The sequence below is a fragment of the Pelophylax lessonae genome (genome assembly GCF_965119305.1).
Source record: "Pelophylax lessonae genome assembly, chromosome: 9".
NCBI classification, from domain to species: Eukaryota; Metazoa; Chordata; class Amphibia; order Anura; family Ranidae; genus Pelophylax; species Pelophylax lessonae.
This window is the reverse complement of record NC_138776.1, coordinates 246,877,907-246,902,376: the sequence shown is the minus strand read 5'-3', so window position 1 is coordinate 246,902,376 and position 24,470 is coordinate 246,877,907. Positions and strand designations below refer to the sequence as shown.

At 46.7% G+C, this 24,470-nt stretch overlaps 1 protein-coding gene across 1 annotated transcript in view; it reads right to left on the bottom strand.

Moving 5' to 3' along the window:
• Positions 1-3,328: 3,328 nt before the first annotated feature.
• The window catches only part of LOC309564355 (uncharacterized protein), a gene marked incomplete at its 3' end in the record, with an annotated part of 715,072 nt that continues 693,930 nt past the window's right edge, over positions 3,329-24,470 (bottom strand). Inside the window, 1 exon segment of the mRNA XM_082268983.1 lies at positions 3,329-4,735. Within this exon segment, the coding sequence (XP_082125109.1) occupies positions 3,329-4,735 (1,407 nt within the window).

Below are 24,470 nucleotides of genomic sequence, written 5' to 3'. Positions count from 1 at the left end.
CCCTGATTACCTTTCCTAGGCTCCCCTTCAAGGAGAAGCCGCTGATCGATAAACGGCACTTCCTCATTTACACGTGACCGGCTGTGATTGGACACAGTCGATCACATGGGTAAAGAGCCAAGTCATTTGCTCTTTTTCAAGATCGGGGTCGCGCCCTGTCCAAGCAGCATGGTGCGGCCACAAACTGCGTGCCCCCACTTGCGCACGAGAGAGGCTGTTCTGGTAAGCCGTCATGTGAACGAGAGCCGCACCGCTCCGCCGTCATTTGACGGTGGGTGGGCAGGCGGCAATTGGTTAAGGGGGAATGCTGTGGACCTCCCACTTGCCTCAGAGTTCCCAGAATTCCCCCTTTAATTAGGGTTCCCAAAGCCCCCCTTACATCAGAATCTACAGGGCACCCCTTAAACCTTACCTTATTGTACTCACTCACTTGGAGGCACGAGAGAGAGAAGGGAGAGGGTGGAGACTTCAGTCATAGACATTGGATGGTGAGCTCACTCACCCGAGGATGGAGGCTCAGGCATCGAAGCCTTTCATCCACGATGTATCTGCCAGTTGCTGAGCTTCAAACTTCCAGCCAACACATCCCTTTCCTGAGGCACAGAATGCCAGGGATTGGAGTGTGGGTGGGCAGACAGAGGGGTAGAGGTGGGAGGAGGGATAGATCAAGCCCTTTCTCCAATCCTGTCTGTGCATGGGGGTGAGGTCGGTGTGCACATGTATGCACTCAGGGGTTGTGGTACTTAGAGCCACAGTCCATTCTGAATATTGTGTCTGGGTTTCAGGTGGCCTGAAACCCAAACACATGATTCAAAACCCGAACTGTCCAGGTGAATCCTGGATGGGTGGCAACCCTACAGGAAGCACCAGCTAAGTGTAGTATCCTGTTTAAAGGGTTTTAAAAGCAAAGGATTAATAACACTCCAAAGAGGTAAAATATACAAGTGCTCATCTGGTGGCAGAGTCCGTGGATGTGGATCCTCCTAGAACCATCCTGCAGGACTGCCGTCATTTGTTCCGGCTGCTGGGCAGAGATGGCTGGCTCGGGAGCCTGGAGGAGCCCCAAGAAGCCACACTAACCAGCATGGAAGGCACAGCGGAAGTGACGTCACCGGAAGGATAGGAGGTACCAGACAAGAAGAGAAGCAAAGCTAAGTGCTCAGAGTATTTGGCTCCTTCTACAGGGCTTTCCTCTTGGTCTATACAGACCCGGTCAAAAGGATAGCAGCCGCAGGTGGTCTCGTGCATTCCTTTATTGTACCCCCATAACCAAAGACCAGTGACGTTTTCTGGATTACCCTCTACCCTGATGATTGGTATTTTTAGATATTTATTGCTGGATGGACTATATATAAACTCTGTGCGCCAGTATCTCCTTCCTTCATTAGCAGAAACGCAGGATTTCCATCTTCCCTACTAACAGAACGGCGATCTGCCTTGTTTACACTGGCAGACCACTGTTCTGCCTCTCTCAGGAATGATTGCCGGTTGTCGGTGGACATCATGTCCACTGAACTTGCTGATTGGCTCCTGCTTTGTCCAGTGTCCAGATGTGGTGGATGTGCCCTTTTGGTTTTGGAACTGTGATCAGAGTAGAACTCCTGGAACTGTTCTGGCCCCAGACCTGGAAATGCAGATGACGTACAGGTACGTGATTCTGCACAGAACGGCCGCCCTGCTGCAGGACATGTACGTGTGGTGTTCAAAACAAAAAGTCTACCAGATAAAGAGGCTATGATCTGGTGGATTGCATGCAGAACTCCTGGGCCCAGCTGAGGATATTTAGGGCCTTAAGATTGAAGATGTGTTGGAGGTCCCCTTTTGGTTTGGGAACTGTGGACAGAGAAGAACTCCTTGAACTCTTCTGGCCTTAGCTCAGTGAGATAGAGTTTGGAAGACTAATGTCATAGACAGGTTGCCAAAAAGTTAAGGGCTTTAGAAAGGGCCTCCAATGGCTTGTCAATGTGGTGCCTTCTCCAATCTCCATCTCACTAATAAAACCCAATGGATGACTCTCTATAAACTGATCACATTCCAATCACCGATCATCTAATCATTGGTAAAATAGAAGACTCGGCACAGAATATTGTATGAAGCGTTTTTATTGTACAAGATCAGAATAACCGATTACCACACAGTAAATGATATGAATAAAATAAAGCTTAAATCTTTTATAATAGAATTAACAAATGTGCCAAATATATTAATAATCATACATTGGTTGGACCAATAAAAAGCCAGCTACTTCAATAGATCAAAAAGGATCAACATGAAGCAACCAATAAAAAAGGTTCACCAATGAAAGATAAATCCTGATTGGCTGCTGCGGGTTAATGCATGTTACAGTGATCTTTTTCTATCCAGTAGGTTAAATCTATATACATATTTATAAGTAGAACACAAAAAGAATAAAGCATTTCCCGTTAGGTCCTCATGCAGTTGCATTATAGGCCATGTATTGTCATGGTTTCCCACCTGTTCTCTCATGTGGGGAGGGATCGGTAAAGGTGGACAGTTGAGTCATGATTTTACCACCCCCTTAAACTTAAATGGCAGCCAAATGGGGCAATACACATGGCACTGCAATTTGCGGCTGCTGCCAACCTCACACCCCCTGGTCACATTGGGCAATGCTATTAAACTGAATGGGGTTGTGCCGCAACAGCCCCGATGCATACGGTTGCGGCGTACTGGCGTGAGCTTTACAGGGTTAACATAAGGGCTCCCAGCTGCCTGCCAACCCCACAGCGGGTCAGAGGGCGATGCGGGTGTAAACCAACCCCGAGTGGACTGTGGTGGTTTAACATTTGTTTATGGACTAAACAGTTCCACCCGTTACAATCCAGTGTCCATTTCCCATAGTACCAGCAGGGGGTGCACTCTGATGTTTCATTATATTTCCTTTATTTTTAAACTTTCCCGCACTCTGAACATGAAATAGGACGCTCGCCCGTATGAACTTTCTGGTTTCTAAGAAATAAACCTTTGTTTGGAAAACATTTCCCGCACTCGTAACAATAAAAAAGGCGCTCACCTGTGTGTAAGTAGGTGTTCTTTCTTAGTTAAACATTTCCGCTCGCCTTTATGAACTTTCCAGTGTCTAACAAGTAAACATTTGAACGCAAAACATTTCCCGCACTCTAAACATGAATAGAGAGGCTCACACGTGTGTATTCTCTAAAGGCTAAGAAGGTTTCCTTTTTTATTAAAACATTTCCCACACTCTGAAAATTAACAGGGAAACTCACCCCTGTGCATTTTCTGATCGCTAAGATGGTTTCTTTTCTGATTAAAACATTTCCCGCACCTGGCACATGACTAGGGACGTTCAACAGTGTGTATTCTTTTGATGGGTAAGAAGGCTTACTTCATCAGTAAAACCTTTCCCACACTCTGAACATGAATGGGGACGCTGACCTGTGTGTATTCTCTGATGGCTAAGAAGGCTTACTTTATGATTAAAACTTTTCCCACACTCTGAACATGAATAGGGACGCTCACCTGTGTGTATTCTCTGATGGGTAAGAAGGTGTCCTTTATGAGTAAAACATTTACCGCACTCTGAACATGAATAGGGACGCTCCCCTGTGTGAATTTTCTGGTGCTGAAGAAGGCTTCTTTTCTGTTTAAAACATTTCCCACACTCTGAACATGAATAGGGAAGCTCATCTGTGTGTATTCTCTGATGCCCAAGAAGGCTTCCTTTCCCATTAAAACGTTTCCCGCACTCTGAACATGAATACGGACGCTCACCTGTGTGTATTCTCTGATGGCTAAGAAGGCTTACTTTCTTATTAAAACATTTCCCGCACTCTGAACATGAATAGGGATTCTCACCTGTGTGTATTCTCTGATGGCTACGAAGGCTTACTTTATGATTAAAACTTTTCCCGCACTCTAAACATGAATATGGAAGCTCCCCTGTGTGTATTCTCTGATGGCTAAGAAGGTTTCCTTTCTGAGTAAAACATTTTCCACACTCTAAACATGAATAGGGACGCTCACCTGTGTGAATTCGCTGGTGCTGAAGAAGGTGTGCTTTTTTACTAAAACATTTCCCACACTCTAAACATGAATATAGAAGCTCCCCTGTGTGTATTCTCTGATGGTTAAGAAGGTTTCTTTTATGTTTAAAACATTTCCCACACTCTGAACATGAATAGGGACGCTCACCTGTGTGTATTCTCTGATGGCTAAGAAGGCTTTTTTTCTCAGTAAAAGATTTCCCGCACTCTGAACATGAATAGGGAAGCTCCCCTGTGTGTATTCTCTGATGGCTAAGAAGGCTTACTTTATGATTAAAACATTTTCCGCACTCTGAACATGAATAGGGACGCTCACCTGTGTGTATTCTCTGATGGCCAAGAAGGGTTTTTTTCTCAGTAAAACATTTCCCGCACTCTGAACATGAATAGGGAAGGTCACCTGTGTGTATTCTCTGATGGCTAAGAAGGCTTTTTTTGTGTTTAAAACATTTCCCGCACTCTGAACATGAATAGGGACGCTCCCCTGTGTGAATTCTCTGGTGCCTAAGAAGGTATGTTTTGTGACTAAAACATTTCCCGCACTCTGAACATGAATAGGGACGCTCCCCTGTGTGTATTCTATGGTGCCTAAGAAGGTATGTTTTGTGACTAAAACATTTCCCGCACTCTGAACATGAATAGGGAAGCTCCCCTATGTGTATTCTCTGATGGCTAAGGAGGCTTTTTTTGTGTTTAAAACATTTCCCGCACTCTGAACATGACAATGAATTCTCTCCTGTATGATCCCCTTTATGGTATAAAGAAGTTTCCCTGAGATTAGTTGGTTTCCCGCACCCGTCGGCACTGTCAGATATTAGAGGACTATGTGAAGTATCAGGAGATTCCTCAGAATTAGACATATCCAATGATCTCCTCCAATGGTGAGGTCTGTCATGTATATTATGAGGAACGGGATTTACTTCTGGAGAAGATGCCATGTCATTATCTTCTGTAGTCACTTCCTCCGATGTCCTTCTATTCCCACCACAGAGTCCGTCTGTCAGAAGACAAGAAAAATTACCAAGAGTTTTCCACACTCATATACACTGCTCAACACTTTATAATCAGAGTATAGCATCAAGTAAGGGAAACTCCTGGGATATTTATCAGTGAAGTAGCAGAGGGGGTTGTTACCAACAGGTGCACTAGATGGGCAACAATGAGACGACCTCCAAAACGGGAACGGTTTTACAGGTGGAGGCCACTGACATTTTCCCTACTCATCTTTTCTGAGTGTTTTTTTCTTTTAAATCAGAAAAAGTTTTATTATAAAGAAAGAAAAGTCCATTCCATTCCGTACACAATATTTCCGCTTTGTACAGTCATAGACACAGCGATCGTAACCTTCATATATAGTCAATCCTGCATGTTTCCATTCGCCACCTCCACTGACTCCACCCACTCCCCCAACATCTCATTAAGTTTATCTCCTTGGCCTGCGCCTTATCCCGTTCCCTACTGTTTATTCATCCTAGGACTCATCTTTTTTTTTATTTTTTTTATTATTTTTAATCACAAAAAAACAGACAAGAAACAAACAACGCAACCAAAACAACTCCCCATCCCCCCAACCTCAGTGCAATGCTCATGTACTACAATACAGAAGAAGCAAGATTGCGAGTGCCAAAGTGAGCCGGAGCACGAAGGCTATCCCACGTGTTGGCGAAGATCCTGCGGAGCAGACCGGAATGCCGACATCGACCCTATGGGACACTGGGGTGCAATTGGTGCCCGGTGGAAGACTGACATTGTGTACCGGAGCAGGCGTGGAGCATTTGGGCCTGGTATGTAGTCAATGCCTGAATGTTACCATGCGGATGCAAGTGTGGGGCCAGTGCGGGCACTGTGGCAATCTGCTGCAGCGGGCTGAAAAGAGTGAAGGTGTTAGGAACGCTCCCTGAGCACACTGATGTGCTGTCATGAGTCTGCTATCTAAAGGGTTAACCTAGCGCAGATTAATTGCAGTAATCGGCAACAGGCTGCCTTATTTAAACACCTCAGCAGCACTGTGCCTTTGCTGTCTTGTCTACAGCTCCTGCCGTTGTTCCTGAACCTGAGACCTGTTTCCTGCTGATTTCCTGTTGACCTTTTGGCTCGTCCCTGACTCCCCTTGTCTGCTGCCCGTCCTGACCCCGGCTTGTTTGACCATTCTCCCGTATCTTCCTTGTCTGTTTATCTGCCTTCGGACCTTGACCGGTTCACACTTGGTGGGGTGACCCTGAGGACCGCGACTTGGTATTTACACGCAGCGAAGTCCATCCTCACTATCAGAGGCTCCGGCGAAAACCGGTGGATACTTAGATTCCGCACCTCAGGCTAGCCTGTGTCACTTACCTTGAGGGTTCCCGTCCAAGCTCCACCCTCTAGCAAACATCGGGGGCCTTCCTCTCCTGTCAGGTTACCACCAGCAGCCTAACAGAAGGTCAGCCCAGAAGACTGAATGTGATATGGAAGAAAGGGGTCACTCATGCTCTGTTGGCCTCTGAATTGGGACTCTGGGCAGAGGAAGAGGAGTGCTCAGGGTGCTGATGGAACTGGGCTCAGTAACATCTGCCAGCGCTACAGAGTACCTCATGAGAGAAACCTGTACTTCCGAGGCTGTGTGCATGCAGGTAGTGAGGGCCGGGGAGTGGCTATCTGATGTACAGAAGACTGCAGTGGCAGACACCAGGTCTGCTCCAACAAAGGCAAAGGGGAGTCGATGGCCTGCGGTGACCAGGGCTGTGAGTGTGAGCAGCGAGGAAGAGGCCGGGGTCATTTATGTGGGGTCTCCTAGTTTCCAGCATCACTACGGATCTTTGGAGGAGGGGATTGATGTGTGGAAATCAGAGGAAGAAACCGAGTGGGACTGGGGGTTGAATGAACAGAGCAGTTTGGCCAATCCAAGTGTTCCTGATGAGGAGACTAGAATCTGGGGTTCTGTGAGGCCTACTATAACCGGGTCCCAGATCTATCCCTTCCTCGGACCTATGCCCGGACTCGGGAACAAAATGAGGCCTATGCGCCTCTCATCATTAAGGAGGAGACCCTGTATTCCCCACCTGGGAGAGGCAACAGACAAACCCTCCCCAGGTTCTCCAGACTACAACGGCTGATACAGAGGAAGGTGGCCTTAGAATATGGATATGATTATCCTTATGATCCAAGGGAGATCATGTTGGAGATTGAGGCCAGGGGAGAGGCTTGGTGAGACTTCCTTTATATCCCAAAACCCCACCGCAACCAGTCAAAGCCGGAGTTATGGAAAACCTTCCAATCTGTAAAGGCTAATTGGAACTTTGGGCGGGCCATCGATATAGACAGAGTGGAGGTCCACCGCCCAGATGGATCTGGCCAGGCATGGTCCATCCATGTAAAAGACTCAGAAGGGAAAGTTGTGCGAATCCCACATCCTGACTACTATTGCTAAGGACACAGGATGCGGAGTTTAGTGAGGCTGGCTAGCCTGAGTTTGCTTACTTGCTTACAGAAGAAGATGGGCTGGAGGGCCCAAATGTAACGTGTACAGTGAGGTTCCAAGTTTCACCTTTGTTGCTAGGGCCCAAACCCTATTTCCAATACCTCTTTCCCTTCTATCCTTGCAAAATGGATTGGGAAATCTACAATTACCACTGCTGAGTGGTTCCACTAAAGAGGGCCAACCCTCCAACTTTAAAGAAGAAGAGACCCTTACTAAAGGAGGACTCTAGTGATACTATAACTGTGCTAAAAAGGAGATCCTTTGGGCCATCGGGCCAGGATCATGTAACACCTCAAGATAAAAAGGACAGTCTGTGGAGTAGTTAGGTCATCGGGCTGAAGAGGAGAATTCTTTGCACAGAGACTCCTTTTACAAAGATGCCTTGTGAAGATACTATTGTGCCAATGGGCCAGTAATGGAACTTTGTTGGGTTGCTACCCAGGGAGAACGGGTAGTGGCCTGAGGTCTCTTCGGTGGGGGGTGCCCTAGTGCCAGGGGCCCCTGAATACACAGTTAACACCCACAAGTCTGACAGGTTGCTCAGGCTCCAGCAAATACCTTGTCCTTAAGAAGAAATGTAGCCTCGATGCTACAGGTGCGAGGAACACTGTGAGCATCAGTCGGATGGACTCCACATGTCTTTAAGAACTTGTGGGCGTGGCTGAAATGGAAGAAGAGTCAGTGCCCGGGTGCTAAAGGGACTGTGTCTGTTTCAGTCACTCATTGTGGCTAGAAGGTAGATGGTTAGCTTGACAGGGTTTGGTTGTGACCTGTACAGGAGTGGAGCTGAACGCCTAGTCAAGCCTACTGGAAGTGATATCTGCCAGGATGTGTAGCTAGGGATCTTGGGTGAGAAGGTCGCCTCTGAGGAGAGGGCATTTTCACTACATTAGGTAGAATGTAATTAATATGCAAATGTTGGAAGTGTTAACCTTTAATTCTTCCTTTGCAGGCTTGCACGGGATGTCCGGGTCTGGCAAGGCCCTCAATTTTTGAAAAGTGAATGTTATAGTTAGCTAGTTAGTCAGGTTGACATGTTACCCACTCAAGCAGAGTTTTGTTTGGTGGGGGGGGGGGGGGGGTGCATTAAGTTGTTTTGTGAATATTTGTACAGTATATCTATATTTTTCTACGTAATTTATTTTCTGTACATTTGTTATTTCCCTTTTCTTCCTTGTTTGTGGGATACTCTGTTTATTTTTGTAGGAAATTTTTGTAGGGGGGAGGCTGCCCCAGAGCCAGTAAAGACATGGCTTGTTTGGTGGGGGGTGGATGTAGCACCCTCCTAGTCAGGTGCTAGAGATTGAGTATAGTTTTTGGCTCTGTCTGCCTATCAGAGGAGCAGCAGGTAAATTCTATATTGCACTCTGCTTATCAGGGAGCAGAATCTGTGAGTTAGGTCTGCTCAGTGTGCCTAGTGTGTGATTCATCTGGTCTAAGGGAGTGTCCTCAGCTGATCCAATGGGGAGGCACATTGAATGCTGGAGGAAACCTGGCCAATAACACACAGGCTTTTGATACAGCCCCAAGGATTGGCACATAGGGGTTGTCTCTGTGAATTGTGGGGCAGGGTATAAAAAGCCAGGGGCACATGAGGTAGAGGTCTTTTGGCAGGAAGCAAAGTCCCAGAAGGAGGGTGGCGGCTGCCTTCTCTTCTGCAGCAGTTGGTGATGGTCACAGGCAGTTGGCCTGATGAACCAGTGGAAAGGAGCTGAAGCCAGAGGTTCAAGAGAGCTGACTGGAGGAGTTGGGACACTGCGAGAATCTCAAAAAACTGTATCGTGAGTACAGAGGATCTTGCCCAGGGGTCTGCACAGGAAGGGGACCACTCTGAAGTTTATAGTCAGTGGACGGGTGTCAGCTAGTACAGAGAAAGGGGGTACTAGGGGAGTACCCTGAGGAGAAACACAAATAGGAACACTTACCTCAGCTTCATTCAAGTGGCAGGATGAAGTAGCGGCCTTGCCGCATTCTCAAGCTAGAAGTCCTCTGAATTGTTCAACAGTTGGAGTATCCCACTCATCCCTTCTCCTATCCCAATATGAAATAAAACCACAAAAACAACTACCCCTAGACTGATCATTGACTGAGACAAGAACATAAAGTGTTAAGATTTCTGCAAGCATTTGCTACAGGTAACCCAAGGGAATCCTTAAAGTGTGAAAATTCAGCAGTCCTCTAGGGGGCAGTACTACAACTTATATACCTTTCATTTATTCAAGAAGGCTGCTGGGCTGGGGATCCCCCATCCCTTGGCTCTTTCCAACCACAACCCCACATAGGCACACGCTCATTCATCCGGCTCCTTGCTGTAGAGCGTCTTCGCATTTTTTTTGCTATCTCTTAGTAAATTGAGGCCTCTCTCTGTGGGATTGCCCCCTTCTCTTTCACTCTCTTATGTTCTTTGCTTGCCTGACTTTCCTTTCTTCCTCTCCCATACCATCTTTGCCTCCCCTCTTTATCTCCATTCTCTTCATACCCCCCCCCCCCCCCGCCCCCTACTACTTACCCTCCCTTCTATTGGGGGAGATTTTAATATCCCTCTGATTCCTTCGGAGGATACATTTCTGGGATCCGCAAACGTATTGCAAAGTCCCTCCATAGTGCACAATTGATAGATGTTTGGTGCCTGATGCATCCCGGAGAACGAGACTATTCTTTCTATTCCTCCCCTCACCAACTACAATCTCGTATAGACTATTTCTTGATGCCGCATTGTCAATTACACAAGATCCGTGACTCTTTAATAGGCTCTATTACATGGCCCAACCATGCCCCTATTATACTTTCTTACGCACTAACAGACTTTCAATGGTCCAGAACCCGAATGTGGAGACTAAATGAAAGCCTACTACAACATGAGACTGTTTTGACAGATGTTATTAAAGAATTAGATCATTTCTTTCAGACTAACACCATTGCAGATACTGACCCTGGAATAATTTGGGAGGCACTAAAGGCAGTAATTCGTGGGGTGCTCATAAAGCATGGCTCCTGGATCAAAAAACAGCGTACAGCACAACTAGACTCCTTACTCCAAGCTTTACATGCGTTGGAGTCCCATCACAAACACGCTCTGTCACTCTCCTCAGAGGTAGAACTTATGACTCTACGTAGGCAAATTAAGGACCTTTTACTTTACAAAGCTAAGGCAGCCACGCAAATTTGTCGTAAAATGTCATACGAGTCGGGAAATAAGCGTGGCAGACTATTGGCTAGATCCCTCCAAGAAGAAACCTATTATCTCCCGCACAGGGCAAAAAAACACGTTACCTAGACATATCATACAAGAATTTAAATTCTTCTATGCCTCGCTCTATAACTTACAAACCCCAACAGACCCATACAGAGGAATACCTGCTCTCTTTCTGGATGCCCTGGTTGTCCGACACTGACAGTAAATCCCTAGAGGATCCCATCACCTTGGCTGAACTAAAAGGCCATAGGTGGTTCCAAAGTGGGGAAGGCCCTGAGACCGGATGGGTTTACCACACAATATTATAAAACACTCTTGCAGTCAATTGGACAGTTTATGGCTGACATGTTTAATACATGGGGCTCTGGGACATATATCCCCAAGGAGACTTAACAAGCTCACATTTCAGTCATCCCTAAAGAGGGAAAAGATCTCACCTCCTGTAGTAGCTACCGACCCATTTCCTTGCTAAATGTCGATCTTAAACTGTTCACCAAAATCCTAACAACTAGGATCCAACAACAGCTGATGCAACTGATACATTTGGATCAAGTTGGATTTGTGCCTACATGTGAGGCATGGGATAACACAACCATAGTCCTCAACCTCCTACATGTAGCCACCAAGACCCGCACACCCTGTGTCCTCCTAAGCACAGACACCGAGAAGGCCTTTGATTGAGTATATCGACATTTTATTTTTGTAGTACTTCGACATATGGGCATCGGCACATTCTAATCTAATGATAAATTGAATTCTGGTCTCCATTCATGGTTTGGAAGATGCAACATTATTAAAAATGTGCATACTCCCTATGTTCCTATACCTCTTTCAAGCACTTCCAATATTCATCTCTTCACATTACTTTAAACAAGATGACACCCTACTAGTGGATTTTATCTGAGCACATAAGCGACCTAGGCTATGTAGACTACTCTTGCTTCCTAAACGACTAGGTGGACTGGCAGTGCCGGACTTATGCAAGTACTATCAGACTACACAATTGGGGAGACTCAGACTGGTGTCGTCATGGTGAAGGGAAACTTTGGCCCAGACTAGAACAGGCCCAATGCGACATACCCCTCCATAGAGCATAATGGTGCCACCATTCACTACCAGACTCCATAAGACGCCATCCCCTTATAGGTCACATGATAAGAACCTGCTCTAAATTATTCACACAACTTTCACTTTCCCCAACGCACTCGCCACGGACACTCATACTGGGGAATCCCCAGTTTACCCCCGGCTACCAAGATAAAACATTCAGGAACTTGATGGAGTCAGGCTATTTCCAAGCCGCCCATTTTTCAACATCATCTAGTTGGCCTGCACTCAAAGACCTCATGGACTCCTCGGGACCCTACCGTCTGGATTTCTGGAGGGCATTGCAACTCCATTATTTCTTAAACTCATTGCCACCTCCCAGTGAATGCAACACACAACTTACACCCTTCGAAGAACATTGCTCTCAAGACGGAATACTGACACAGGTATTATCCATGACCTATGCATTACTGATCACACCCCAGGGGACTTACCAACCCCCATTCTTTGCTAAGAGAGAACGAGCTTTAGACTGTAACTTTAATCCAGACCAACAAAATTGCATCATTCTGTTTACATTTACATCATCCATCTGCATTTAAATACAAGAAAACAACTTCAAACTCCTAACAAGGTGGTACCGCACTCCCTCAAGGTTAAGCAGGTTCTTCCCCACACTTACTGATCAGTGCTGGAGATGCCAGGAAGGGCCGGGGGACACTCCTACATGTTTTTTGGTTGTGTCCTAAACTAGCAGAGTTCTGGAAGACAGTACATGAAATGTCTCAGAGGTTTATAAACCGACCGCTCCCCAATGACCCTGCTCTCTTCCTTCTCCATGCTTCTAACATCCCGGTCGAGACCTATAAAAATTCTGTCATTTGTCACCTTCTAAATGCTTCTAAAATGTGCATCCCTCTTAAATGGAAAAACCCACAGGCCCTGACTGTTTGCATGTGGCTCAAAAAGGTTGAATAAATAAATAGAATGTTCTCTCAACACGTCCCCAACACGAACGATATACCAAAACCTGGGGTCAATGGAATATATTCGACCTCTCTGATGAAGGCTGCTCTAATTAAGGGTGGCAATACTAAAGAGACCTCATGTTGAGTTTGGGGGAGCTCTAAAATATTGGTGGAAAGTTTTGCTGATGTAGGGCCATAGCTTTACCAATGCTAACCCTCTTTAACCTCCACCCCTCCTCACCCCTCCTTCCCTTCTCCCCTCATACCACCTACTTATCCTCTTCTGCCTCTCTAAGTTTCTTTTACTTCCCTCTCTCTTTCTACTACTTATTTGCTTTACTACTTCCTAGTTATTCTATACGTTATGCAAAACTGGAACGGACAACTCTGGGTACTTTCTAGTCCTGCATAACTCCTCCCATTAGAGGAATTGTAGAACACCTCTTATTCTACGACCGATGTAGATCTCAACCTTATGACTGAATTGTCCTCAGTGTTGTAATACACTGTCTCAGCATATGTTCTATAAGGAATGTTACTGTTTATTATGCCTGGAAGTTGTCTTTCATATAAATAAAAGGATTGAAAAAAAAAAAAAAAAAGAGATCCAACATGGATCAATGATACCTTAGCCAACCAAACATCACTAAGTAATAATGCTATTGAAATGATGACAATTTTATTGTTTGGAACATGATGTTATATTGAGGAATGGAGGTGGACCTTTCATATGGTGTACAGCATCTCCTCCTCATTTGTCGGAACATTATGTTATATTGAAGAATGGAGATGGACCTTTAATTTGGTGTACAGCATCTCCTCCCCGTTTGTCTTGACTTTATATTGAGGAATGGAGATGGACCTTTCATATGGTGTACAGTATCTCCTCCTCGTTTATCTGGAACAAGACATTATATTGAGGATAGGAGACGTGGGAAGGTAATTTAAAAAAAAAAATGATAAGTATTTTTCAGGAGCCGTATATGTTGGTTGAGCATTTTAAAGTTTAAAATGATCTGTGGTGGAACTGGGTGTAATCACAACACCCAACTATGACAACTAACCAGATCAATGATACCACCCAACCAAAGATCACTAAGTAAGCTTTAAACCATTCTTGCATAATTACCCGAGCTGATATCTGGAGAAGTTTCTTCCTTTTTAACTGCGTCCATCATCTCAACCTCCTCTGTAAACTGCTGATCACCCCTCACATAGGAAATACACACACTGACTGAATACATTGTTTCTATGTGTTTATCAGATAATGGGAGATCTAGGTGGACCCTCCGTACTGCTCTCTCCTTTAAAAAAAAAAGCCTCCTCCTACCCGGTGATGTGAGGAGCAGCTGATTCTCCATAATGACGTCCTTGCAGAAATGGGTCTACAGATCCTCAAACATCAATCCATATACCCAAACAGTTTTTGTATTTAGTGGCCATCACTCACCTGTGCTGATGTCTGGAGAAGATTCCTCCTTTTTAACTTTGTCCATCATCCTAATCTCTTCCCTGAACTGATGATCAGCCATTGCATACGTCTCTTCTTCCTCTTTAACCTCATCTTTTATATCTATCACATTTTCATTCTAAACAAACAAAAAATAGCATTGAATGGTTTCTTTAAAATGTGAGCACAAATAACCTTATACCTAAAAGTGGAATATATTTTCAAACAGTCAGGTCACTGTACAATCTTGACATTCATCTTCACCTACCTGATGATAGTGAGGGATGGTGTGACCTTCCTGTGTGGAATCCCGGGAATACAGAGGATGGGGACATCTCTCTGGTGGGTTCTCATTACTGCATCCATCTGTAGGAAACACACACACTGACTGAATACATTGTTTCTATGTGTTTATCAGATGATTAGGGAATCTAGGTGTAGCCTCGTACTGCTCTCTTCTTTACAATAAAGTCTCCTCTGTCCTGTTGATGTGAGGGGCGGCTGATTCTCCGTGATGACGTCTTTATAGAAATGGGTCTACAGATCCTCAAACATCAATCCATATACTCAAACAGTTTTTGTATTTAGTGGCCATCACTCACCTGTGCTGATGTCTGGAGAAGATTCCTCCTCTTTAACATTGTCCATCATCCCAACCTCTTCCCTGAACTGCTGATCAGCCATCGCATACGTCTCTTCTTCCTCTTTAACCTCATCTTTTATGTCCATAAGATTTTCATTCTAAACAAACAAAATAGCAGGGAATGGTTTCTTTAAAATGTGAGCACAAAAAACCTCATACCTAAAAGTGGAATATTTTTTCATACAGTCAGGTCACTTTTACGATCTTGATTTCAACTTCACCTACCTGATGATGGTGAGGGAAGGTATGACCTTCCTGTGTGGAATCCTGGGAATACAGAGGACGGGGACATCTCTCTGGTGGGTTCCCATTACTGGATCCATCTGTAGGAAACACACACACTGACTGAATACATTGTTTCTATGTGTTTATCAGATGATGGAGGATCTAGGTGGACCCTCCGTACTGCTCTCAACTTTACAATAAAGTCTCCTCTTACCCGGTGATGTGAGGGGTGACTGATTCTCCATCATGATGTCCTTGTAGAGATCCTTGTGTCCTTCTAAGAATCGTCTGAGAATCCTCCTCACCTCTCCGGTCAGGTCTGTGTTTTACTAATAGAGATAAGGCAGGAGGTTCAACAATACATTGAGGAAATTACAGGTGTAAATATTACTAATGACCCGTAGGTTTGCTTATTTCACAAAACTGGTAAATAAAAAAAAAACAATATAAAAGCACGATAGCCCCAACTTAATGAACGCAGCAAAGGGGGCAATTCCAAGAAAATGGCTAGAACTTGAAAGTCTTACAATTAGCGATGGGTATAAAAGAGTTGAATATACAATATGGAATACATGGGAAGCAGACAGGAAGACTAGATGGAGTTTTTCAAACAAGTGGGTTAAGTAGGCAGAGTTCAAAAAGACGAGTAAATATTTAGAAATCTGGAAGGATTAGAGTATGAGGGTGGAATATGGGTAGATTAAGAAGAAAGGGAGGTGGTAAAATAGACCAGTGTTTCTCAATTCCAGTCCTCAGGGCACACTAACTGGCCAGGTTTGCAAATAAACTGAAACTGATCACAGGTGATATAATTTGCTGCTCAGTGATTGCAGTATTCTAGTCTGCATCTCCCCAAGGTAATGCTTAAAATCTGGCCTGTTAGTGTGCCCTGAGGACTGGAGTTGAGAAATACTGAAATAGACGACTAGATGAGTAATACCGAGTGGAATGGGAAGTGGGAGGGATCTGGGGAGAAGGGTTTCTTGGGTAAGGATTTTAGTAAGATTATAGATATGTATTTTCTGTTTTTTAAAACTAATAAAATTTTGATAAAAAAAAAAGTGATGTCCTGTGACCTCCCAGAATCCTTCTCACCTCTCTGGTCAGGTCTGTGTTTTATTATTAGAGATAAGAGTTATGTCATGTGACAAGTGAGAGAAAGCAAGGTGGCAGCATTGGGTCTGGGTGAAGAGCGGGGGACAGAAGTGTCAATTATGGGGTGTGAAGAGTGGAGATCTCCAATGTTGAATAAGGGAATGAGGAGTGGGGGACAACAGTGTCAGTGGGGGTTCTGGAATATAGGTGAGCAGTGTGGAAGGGGGGTGAGGAGAGGGGGACAGTGGTGTTGGATTGGGGGTGAGGGGCTGGGAACAACAAGGTTAGAATGGGGGTGAGGAGTGGGGGACAGGGGTGTTAGATGGGGGGGTGAGGAGTGGGGGACAGGGGTGTTAGATGGGGGGGTGAGGAGTGGGGGACAGTGGTGTTAGATGAGGGGTGGGGAATGGGGAACAACAGTGTTAGATGGGGGTTGAGGAGTGGGGGACAGTGGTGTTAGATGGGGGGTGAGGAATGGGAACAGCGGGTGTTGGATGGGGGTGAGGAATGGGGGGACAGCAGAGTTAGATGGAGGTTAAGGAACGGGGGACAGCAGTGATAGATAGGGGGTTAGGAATGGTGGACAGCAGTGTTAGATGGGGGGTGAGGAGCGGGAGACAGTGGTGTTAGATGGGGATGAGGAATGGGGGACAGCCGTGTTAGATGGGGGGGTGAGGAGCGGGGGACAGCGGTGTTAGATGGGGGGGTGAGGAGCAGGGGACAGCGGTGTTAGATGGGGGGGGTGAGGAGCAGGAGACCGCGGTATTAGATGGGGGGGTGAGGAGCGGGGGACAGCGGTGTTAGATGGGGGGGGTAAGGAGCAGGGGACAGCGGTGTTAGATGGGGGGGGGGATCGGGGGACAGCGGTGTTAGATGGGGGGGTGTGGAGCAGGGGACAGCGGTGTTAGATGGGGGGGTGAGGAGCAGGGGACAGCGGTGTTAGATGGGGGGGTGAGGAGCAGGGGACATCGGTGTTAGATGGGGGGGTGAGGAGCAGGGGACAGCGGTGTTAGATGGGGGGGTGAGGAGCAGGGGATAGCGGTGTTAGATGGGGGGGGGTCAGGAGCGGAGACAGCGGTGTTAGATGAGGGGGGGGGTGAGGAGCGGGGGACAGCAGTGTTAGATGAGGGGTGAGGAGCAGGGGACAGCGGTGTTAGATGGGGGGGGGTGAGGAGTGGGGACATCGGTGTTAGATGGGGGGGTGAGGAGCAGGAGACCGCGGTATTAGATGGGGGGGTGAGGAGCGGGGGACAGCGGTGTTAGATGGGGGGGGATCGGGGGACAGCAGCGTTAGATGGGGGGGTGTGGAGCAGGGGACAGCGGTGTTAGATGGGGGGGTGAGGAGCAGGGGACAGCGGTGTTAGATGGGGGGGTGAGGAGCAGGGGACATCGGTGTTAGATGGGGGGGTGAGGAGCGGGGGACAGCGGTGTTAGATGGGGGGGGTGAGGAGCAGGGGATAGCGGTGTTAGATGGGGGGGGGGGTCAGGAGCGGAGACAGCGGTGTTAGATGAGGGGGGGTGAGGAGCGGGGGACAGCAGTGTTAGATGAGGGGTGAGGAGCGGGGGACAGCGGTGTTAGATGGGGGGGGTGAGGAGTGGGGACATCGGTGTTAGATGGGGGGGTGAGGAGCAGGGACAGCGGTGTGTCGGGTGTCTTCTGACACATGCAGAGTATAGATGGCACAGACATGGTGGGGTTCGCGGTCATCCCGTATATACAGATCTGGGGGCCCAGTTGGTGTTCAGGCAGATGACGCGATTAATGTTAGTTGGGGGGCGTTCTGCTGAATATTTCCAGAAGGGAGTGTCCAAGTCACCATAAGCTCCGCTTCTCACCCACATAAATTTTGGATACCTCGGATCTGTCTGGTGGGGGCGCTGCAGGAGAGCTGGAGAAAGTTTTGCTGTTGGGAAGCGCGATGTAAATCCATGCTTTTAATTTTTCATCGGGGGACCAGAAACAGATCCTCAGTGTTATGTGTTCCTCTGTTTCTGTTCCCCCAGCGGCAAAAAGGAAGGAGGACATTTTCTTTATGTTAATAAAGATTATAAATATAAAATAAGATCTTATTACCTCCTCTGCTGCCACTTCCAGCTACGTCTCTTCTCTAATTCCTCCCTCACCGCTCACTCTAGAACGTTCTATGTATACCTGACATCACTTCCTGTCTGTAACTACATCACTTCCTGTCTGTAACTACATCACTTCCTGTCTGTAACTATGTCACTTCCTGTCTGTGTGTTCCATCTGAGAGAAGTCAGGTCACCACCTTGTGGACCATATTGGGATTTTGTAGATTATGGGGGAGGAAATTTCGGGACTTTATAGGAGACCAACAGAGTCCCCATCCCTGTATGCAATGAAGCAGGAAATAAAGACAATATTGGGATTTTTTTTACTTATGGTGATTGTAGCCGTACTTGTTCCTAGCAATCTGTGCTCCGAACATCCCAGGGCCCTTCCTTGCGCCCCCTTTTGTTTGTAATCTTCAGGGTTCACTACACAACGGCACCCCCTTTACGGTAACACTCTGAGTGAGCTGGCTCCTTGATCCCCTGACTTCTCTGGAGTGGTCCCTTCTCTCAGGCAGACCCCTGGGCCGATCCCTTAGCGCTCACGATACTGTCTTTCCCGAAGTCCTCTGCCCAGCAGCTCCACTGGTCAGCACACTGGATCCTCTGCAGGTCCACTCCTGGTCCCTCGGCCGACCGCCTGGACCACCTTCCTCACACCTGCAGGAGGAGAGACAGCCGTCCGCCTCCTCCTGGGACTTTGCTCCCGCCGAAAGCCCCCCTGACACATGCTCCCCTCCTATTTACGTGCAATCCCAGGATGCATTGCAGGAATGCCCTCCCACTGGAACTGACATAAAACAGAGTGTGCCACTGGCTAGGTTTCCTCCACTGTCCAATGAACTCCCTCATTGGCTACAGTGGGGACACTCCCTCAGACCAAGTGAATCACACCTAGAAACATGTGACAGGCTAAACTAATAGAATAGCTCACCTGATAAGCAGCAGGATAGATGCTTTTATTTAGCACTTGTCTAGAAGGGTGCTTAATTTTTTTTAGCAGAGACCCTAAAGAAAAAAATGGAGATAGTTGCATTTTTTTATGCCACACTGTATTTGCACAGCGGTTTTGCAAATGCAATTTTTGGGGGGAAAAAAATACACTTTAATTCATTAAAAAAAAAAACACAACCCCTAAACCTCAATTTTTTTGTATAATGTAAAAGATGATGTTCCGCTGAGTAAATAGATACCTAACATGTCACGCTTTAAAATGGCGCATGCTCATAGAATGGTGACAAAGTACGGTACTTAAAAATCTCCATAGTCAACCTTTATAAAGCCTTCACAGGTGACCTGTTTAGAGTTACACAGAAGACCTAGTGCTAGAATTATTGCTCTTCCTGTAACGTTTGCGGTGATACCTTTGTGTACGGTGTGAATACCGTTTACATATGCGTGCGCGACTTACGTATGCAGTCGCTTCTGCGCGTGAGCTTGGAGGAATGGGGTCTCTTAAATTAGTTCTCTTCTCATTTATTTTACTTTTTAGTTTTTACACTGTCCATTTACATTGTTTTTTGCCACTGATAGGACCCTTTCTGCTTCCAGTGGCCACAGTCCACCCCCCCATGCCCCCTAAAGTCTGAAGACAGTAAATTGTTTACAAAGTTTGGAGACCCCCCTGTTCTAGAAGAACACTACTTTGAGCTCCAGAACTCTCAAGCAGAAGCAAAAATGTGGGTGACCCTTGGACTGAAGAGCCAGAGCCTAGGAACAGAGAATTTAAAGCTTTTCTTGGGGAATAAAATCTCTGGCTTGAGCTGTGTTTAGGATGAGACAGATATTCCAAGTGATGAGTTGGTTCCAGGGCTGAGTTTCCAAAGGTTCAGGTCCCAGTTGAACCTTGGCAATGTCAGGACAGTTCTAGCTATGCTGTCAGCCAGAACCTAAGCTAATGGAGGTGTTCCAGAAATCCCACAATGGCGATGCCCTGGGAGCACAGCAAGGTTAGCCCCGGGGGCCAGCACCTTGGTGAACACTCAAAGTGCAGTGGAGAAGATGAACCAGAGAAGCTGAAGACCCACAGCAAAGGGGAAGAATTGCTGGTGCGCCAGAAAAACAGGAACATTCAAGTATTCATCTGTAGCAGGATTTCCAGGCATTGGGCCTGATGTGGGTCTGCCATGGTTACCGGTGATACCTTCAGCCCATTTAAGCTGAATACCCAAGTGTGAGATTGGAGACAATGACCATTCCGGCATCTTTGGTTTGTTTTGTTTATTTGATATTGGGGATGGGAGAAGGGAATGAGTGGGATACTCCTCTGGCTCAACTAGGTACAAATGGGACACTTTGTAGAAAAATGCCTTTTAGCGCTGTCTTGACGTCGGCTGGATGCTGACCAACGTTTGCTGGCGCTTGAAAAACACTGACTTGCTGTACTGTACTAAAACTTGACTTCTGACACTCTGGTTAGCTCAAAAGTCCTGGACTTGCACTGAGAACTGACTTCTGATGCTCTGATTAGCTCAAAAGTCCTGGATACTGCTCCCTCCAGTCCTTCCTGACTGAGGTAGCTTCTGTAACCTTCTTGTGCTGCTGCAACTCTCAACACTGTACACTGCACGCTGTACACTTTAGCACTTCAAGGCCCAACCGCTGGCGCCCCCCTTTGTACTTCAGGGACCTCTCACTAGGCACCCCCTTTACACTTCAGGGTCCTCTCACTAGGCACCCCCTCTACACTTCAGGGTCCAATCACTAGGCACCCCCTCTACATTTCAGGGTCCTCTCACTAGGCACCCCCTTTACACTTCAGGCTTCTCCGCATTCCCCCGCTAAACAGCTTCTGGGCATGCCCAGAAGCTGTGGAGGAATGCGGCGCCGCACCGGAAGTGACGAGAGGGGCCGGTGCAGGCGCATTCTGGGACAAGAAGACGCGGAAGAGGACGCCGAAGAGGATCGCGCTGGCTTCAGCTGCCCACAACAGAGATGGCAACGCTGTGGAAGAAATTTTATAAGTGAGTATTTCTTCTAAAAGGTAAGTTCGAACCGAGACAGATCAGAGGCTAGCCATTGTGGAATGTACTAGCCCTGACTGTCCCGGGGGTATGTTTGTTGAAAAATGGTTTCTGTGCCCGGAACTCCGCTTTAATGAGTGAAATAATTATTTGACCCCTTCGCAAAACATGACTTAGTACTTGGTGGCAAATCCCTTGTTGGCAACCACAGAGGTCAGACGTTTCTTGTAGTTGGCCACCAGGTTTGCACACATCTCTGTCTCTTACTTTAATGCCCCTAATATTCACTTTGGCCCAGAGTCTGTTTAAGAAAGGTTCCAAAGTCATTATGAACACCGAGGGGGAGAGGGGACAATCCTGCCTTGTCCTATTGGTGAAATGGAAGGCGTCTAACAGGTGGCCATTAGTTCTCACCCTGGCGGAGGGGGTAGAATTTAGAGCCAGAATACTAGCACACATGCGAGGACCCAGTCCCAATGATCGAAGCTCTGCTGCCATGTAATCCCATGCCACCCTGTTGAACGCCTTCTCAGTGTCAAGCGAGAGAAAGAAGCCCTGTAGATTAGAGGAAGTGAGCCAATGATATAGATTCAGGGCCTTAATCATATTCTTTCTGGTTTCTCTGCCTGGTCTAAGGAGATCAGGTGTGGAAGAATAGGGAGCACTCTGTTGGCTAAAATTGTAGCATAGAGCTTATTGTCCACGTTTAGAAGCAAAATTGGTCTGTAATTAGATGTAAGTGGGGGGTCCTTGTTTTCCTTAGGTATGACCGTGATATATGCACTTTCAGGAGGCATTCAAGGGGGGTTGGAGTGTCCGGCAGTGAATTAAGTGTATTAAGTAGCTGGGGAAGAAGGATATTTGAGAAGCATTTGTAGTATTGAACCGTGAGTCCATCGGGGCCAGGACTTTTACCAGGTTTCATTTGTTTCAGGGCAGTCTCTAACTCAGTCAAGGTAAATGGTTGCTCTAGTTCTGTCTTTTTCTCTGTCGAAATAGCAGTGGGGCAGTATTCGGATAGGAAGTCCTTAATTAAGCGATTGCGTGTGGTGTGGTCTGTTCGTGGGGGGAAGGCTCAGAAGAGTCAAGGTTATACAGCTTCTGGTAAAAAAGTTTGAATTGTTTGGTTATGTCCTCATTTTTGGTGAGAGTGTTACCTAATCTATTCTGAAGGTGATGTATAGTAGTACTTCTTCACGAGCTACGTACAGCTCTGGCAAGTAGCTTTCCACTTTTATTACCCTGTTCATAGAATATTTTCTGATTAAGTACCGTATATATAACGGCGACGAGTCCGTTTATCTAGTTCCTCCACCAAGAGAGAATGTTTATGCTCCAGGTCTCTAAGGGTATTTTGATCTCGTGTTTTTTTTTTTTTTATGAAATTAACCTTTTCCAACATTTGAATGTGGTCTGTTAGTGACTGAATCAATTTCTGTTTTTCTTTTTTGCCGCAGCTTATATAGAGAGGAGTTCACCTCTCACCACACATTTATTTGTTTTCCATATTAGAACCTCGGACTAGTTTGGGGTATGATTTCCTTTGAAGTAGCTTGTTAAGCAATTCGAGATGCGATTCATGTCTTTTTGGGTCTTTTTCTTCCTTCCCCCTTCACAACTGTCGGGGAGAGTGACAGAGCACCTATATATAGAAGTACTGCAGCTCGAGGAAAGGGCGATCAACAACTCATCACCGGTCAAACAGGTACGAGATCTATTGTGACAGCCACACAAGGTAGCACACATATATCCAGCCCACTTATCATAGGGGTATTAAGTTATATATTTAGGCAGGCAACAAAGACGGCCGTCCCCCATCCGAGCACAACCTCAGCAATAAGGGAGATGTAACCGCAGGAGCAGCCGCACCCGAACAAACAGGGGGCACCCCCCAGACAGTCTCAGAAAGGGGCCGGCTGCACCCACGACAACACATCCAGCCAGTTGAATCAGACTACATTAAACAAAGATTTAGGCATATAAAGTTCAACACAATTAACATTGTTAACCTAATAAACCGTTTCAGCAACTCATCTACCAAACACCAGGTATCATGCATAGTGACCCAAAAGGAAAAGGGGGGGGGGAGGGGGGCCAGTCTATCATTCCTGGGTTCAGCACCCTCTTGTGAGTTCAGCAACCTCTTGTCATCCAAAGGTAAACAGCACTCCTCTAATGTAGGCATTATCTAGGTCTTTATTGGACAGGACCAAGGTCAACTTTCTGTAGCAGAGCTTCGTGGAGCCATCTCTCCAATCTGGAGTCTCTCTGGTTACTTGAATGTCCTGGATATCCTATTTGGCATAGGCCTGCAAGTCTTTTAGTGAAATCTCTATATTAAAAAATGCAGTATCTATGCTATCAATGGAGCGATGTGCTTAAAGCTCAGAGGGAAGAAGAAAAAAAAAATAAAAACCCGGGGAGTGTGGGAGAAAAGGTAACAATGGGCTAAGTTCAAACAGACTGTTCCTGGGAGTGGAATATGAAGATGTGTTTCTCAATCACAGAGCATAGATTTCCATAAGGCAATCAGCATCCTCCATTTGCTTGGTTAGGCCATGGGACTCCGTCTGTTAAGGTCCCTTCTAGCTGACTGTGGAGCTGGAGATGACGGAATTTGTTGGCACCTGCAAGATCTATGGCGCTGGGCTTTGGGCAATGGGTCAATGGACACTGTCTGCCCTGGCTCTGTGAGGAAGAAGAACGGGTACCAATTTTGCCAACTCCAGCGGGTGCAGGTCCATGGCTTCACAGAAGTTGGGTATGTCTTCTGGAGTTTGTAGGAGCGCCGTGTGCCCCCTAGTTGAGGCAGAAAGGCAAAACGGGAATTTCCACCTGTATGGTATCCCCTTCCTTCTTAGCACATCCAGCAAAGGATGAAGAGTGTTTTTGATGGCAGATGCCACCGCTTGGAGTTCGATCAGGCTAGATGGAGTAGTAGACAGCCCTGCACCCACCGCCCCGCATTCTGGTGGGTCTCTGCTAGGAGAGTGTGGTGTTGAGGCCTGAGTTTCCACGCGGCTGCCCGAGCACTGCGAGCGGAAAAGCTCCAGGGTGTTCCGGCTCAGCTGGGACCCGATCTCCCTCAGGGTAGGGGGGTTGAGCTGCTCCCGTTTGATCTACCCATTGTGGAAGAAATGGCTAGTTGCTCCCTAAAACAGTGTAGTTAGGTCCTCTGTGTGCAGGAGCTCCTGTTTTAGGCAGCCATCTCCGATCACAGCCAAGCCACACCCCCTCCACATATTTTCTATGGGATTAAGGTCTGAGGACTATCTAGGCTACTCCAGGCCCTAATGTGCTTCTTAAGCCAGTCCTTTGTTGCCAT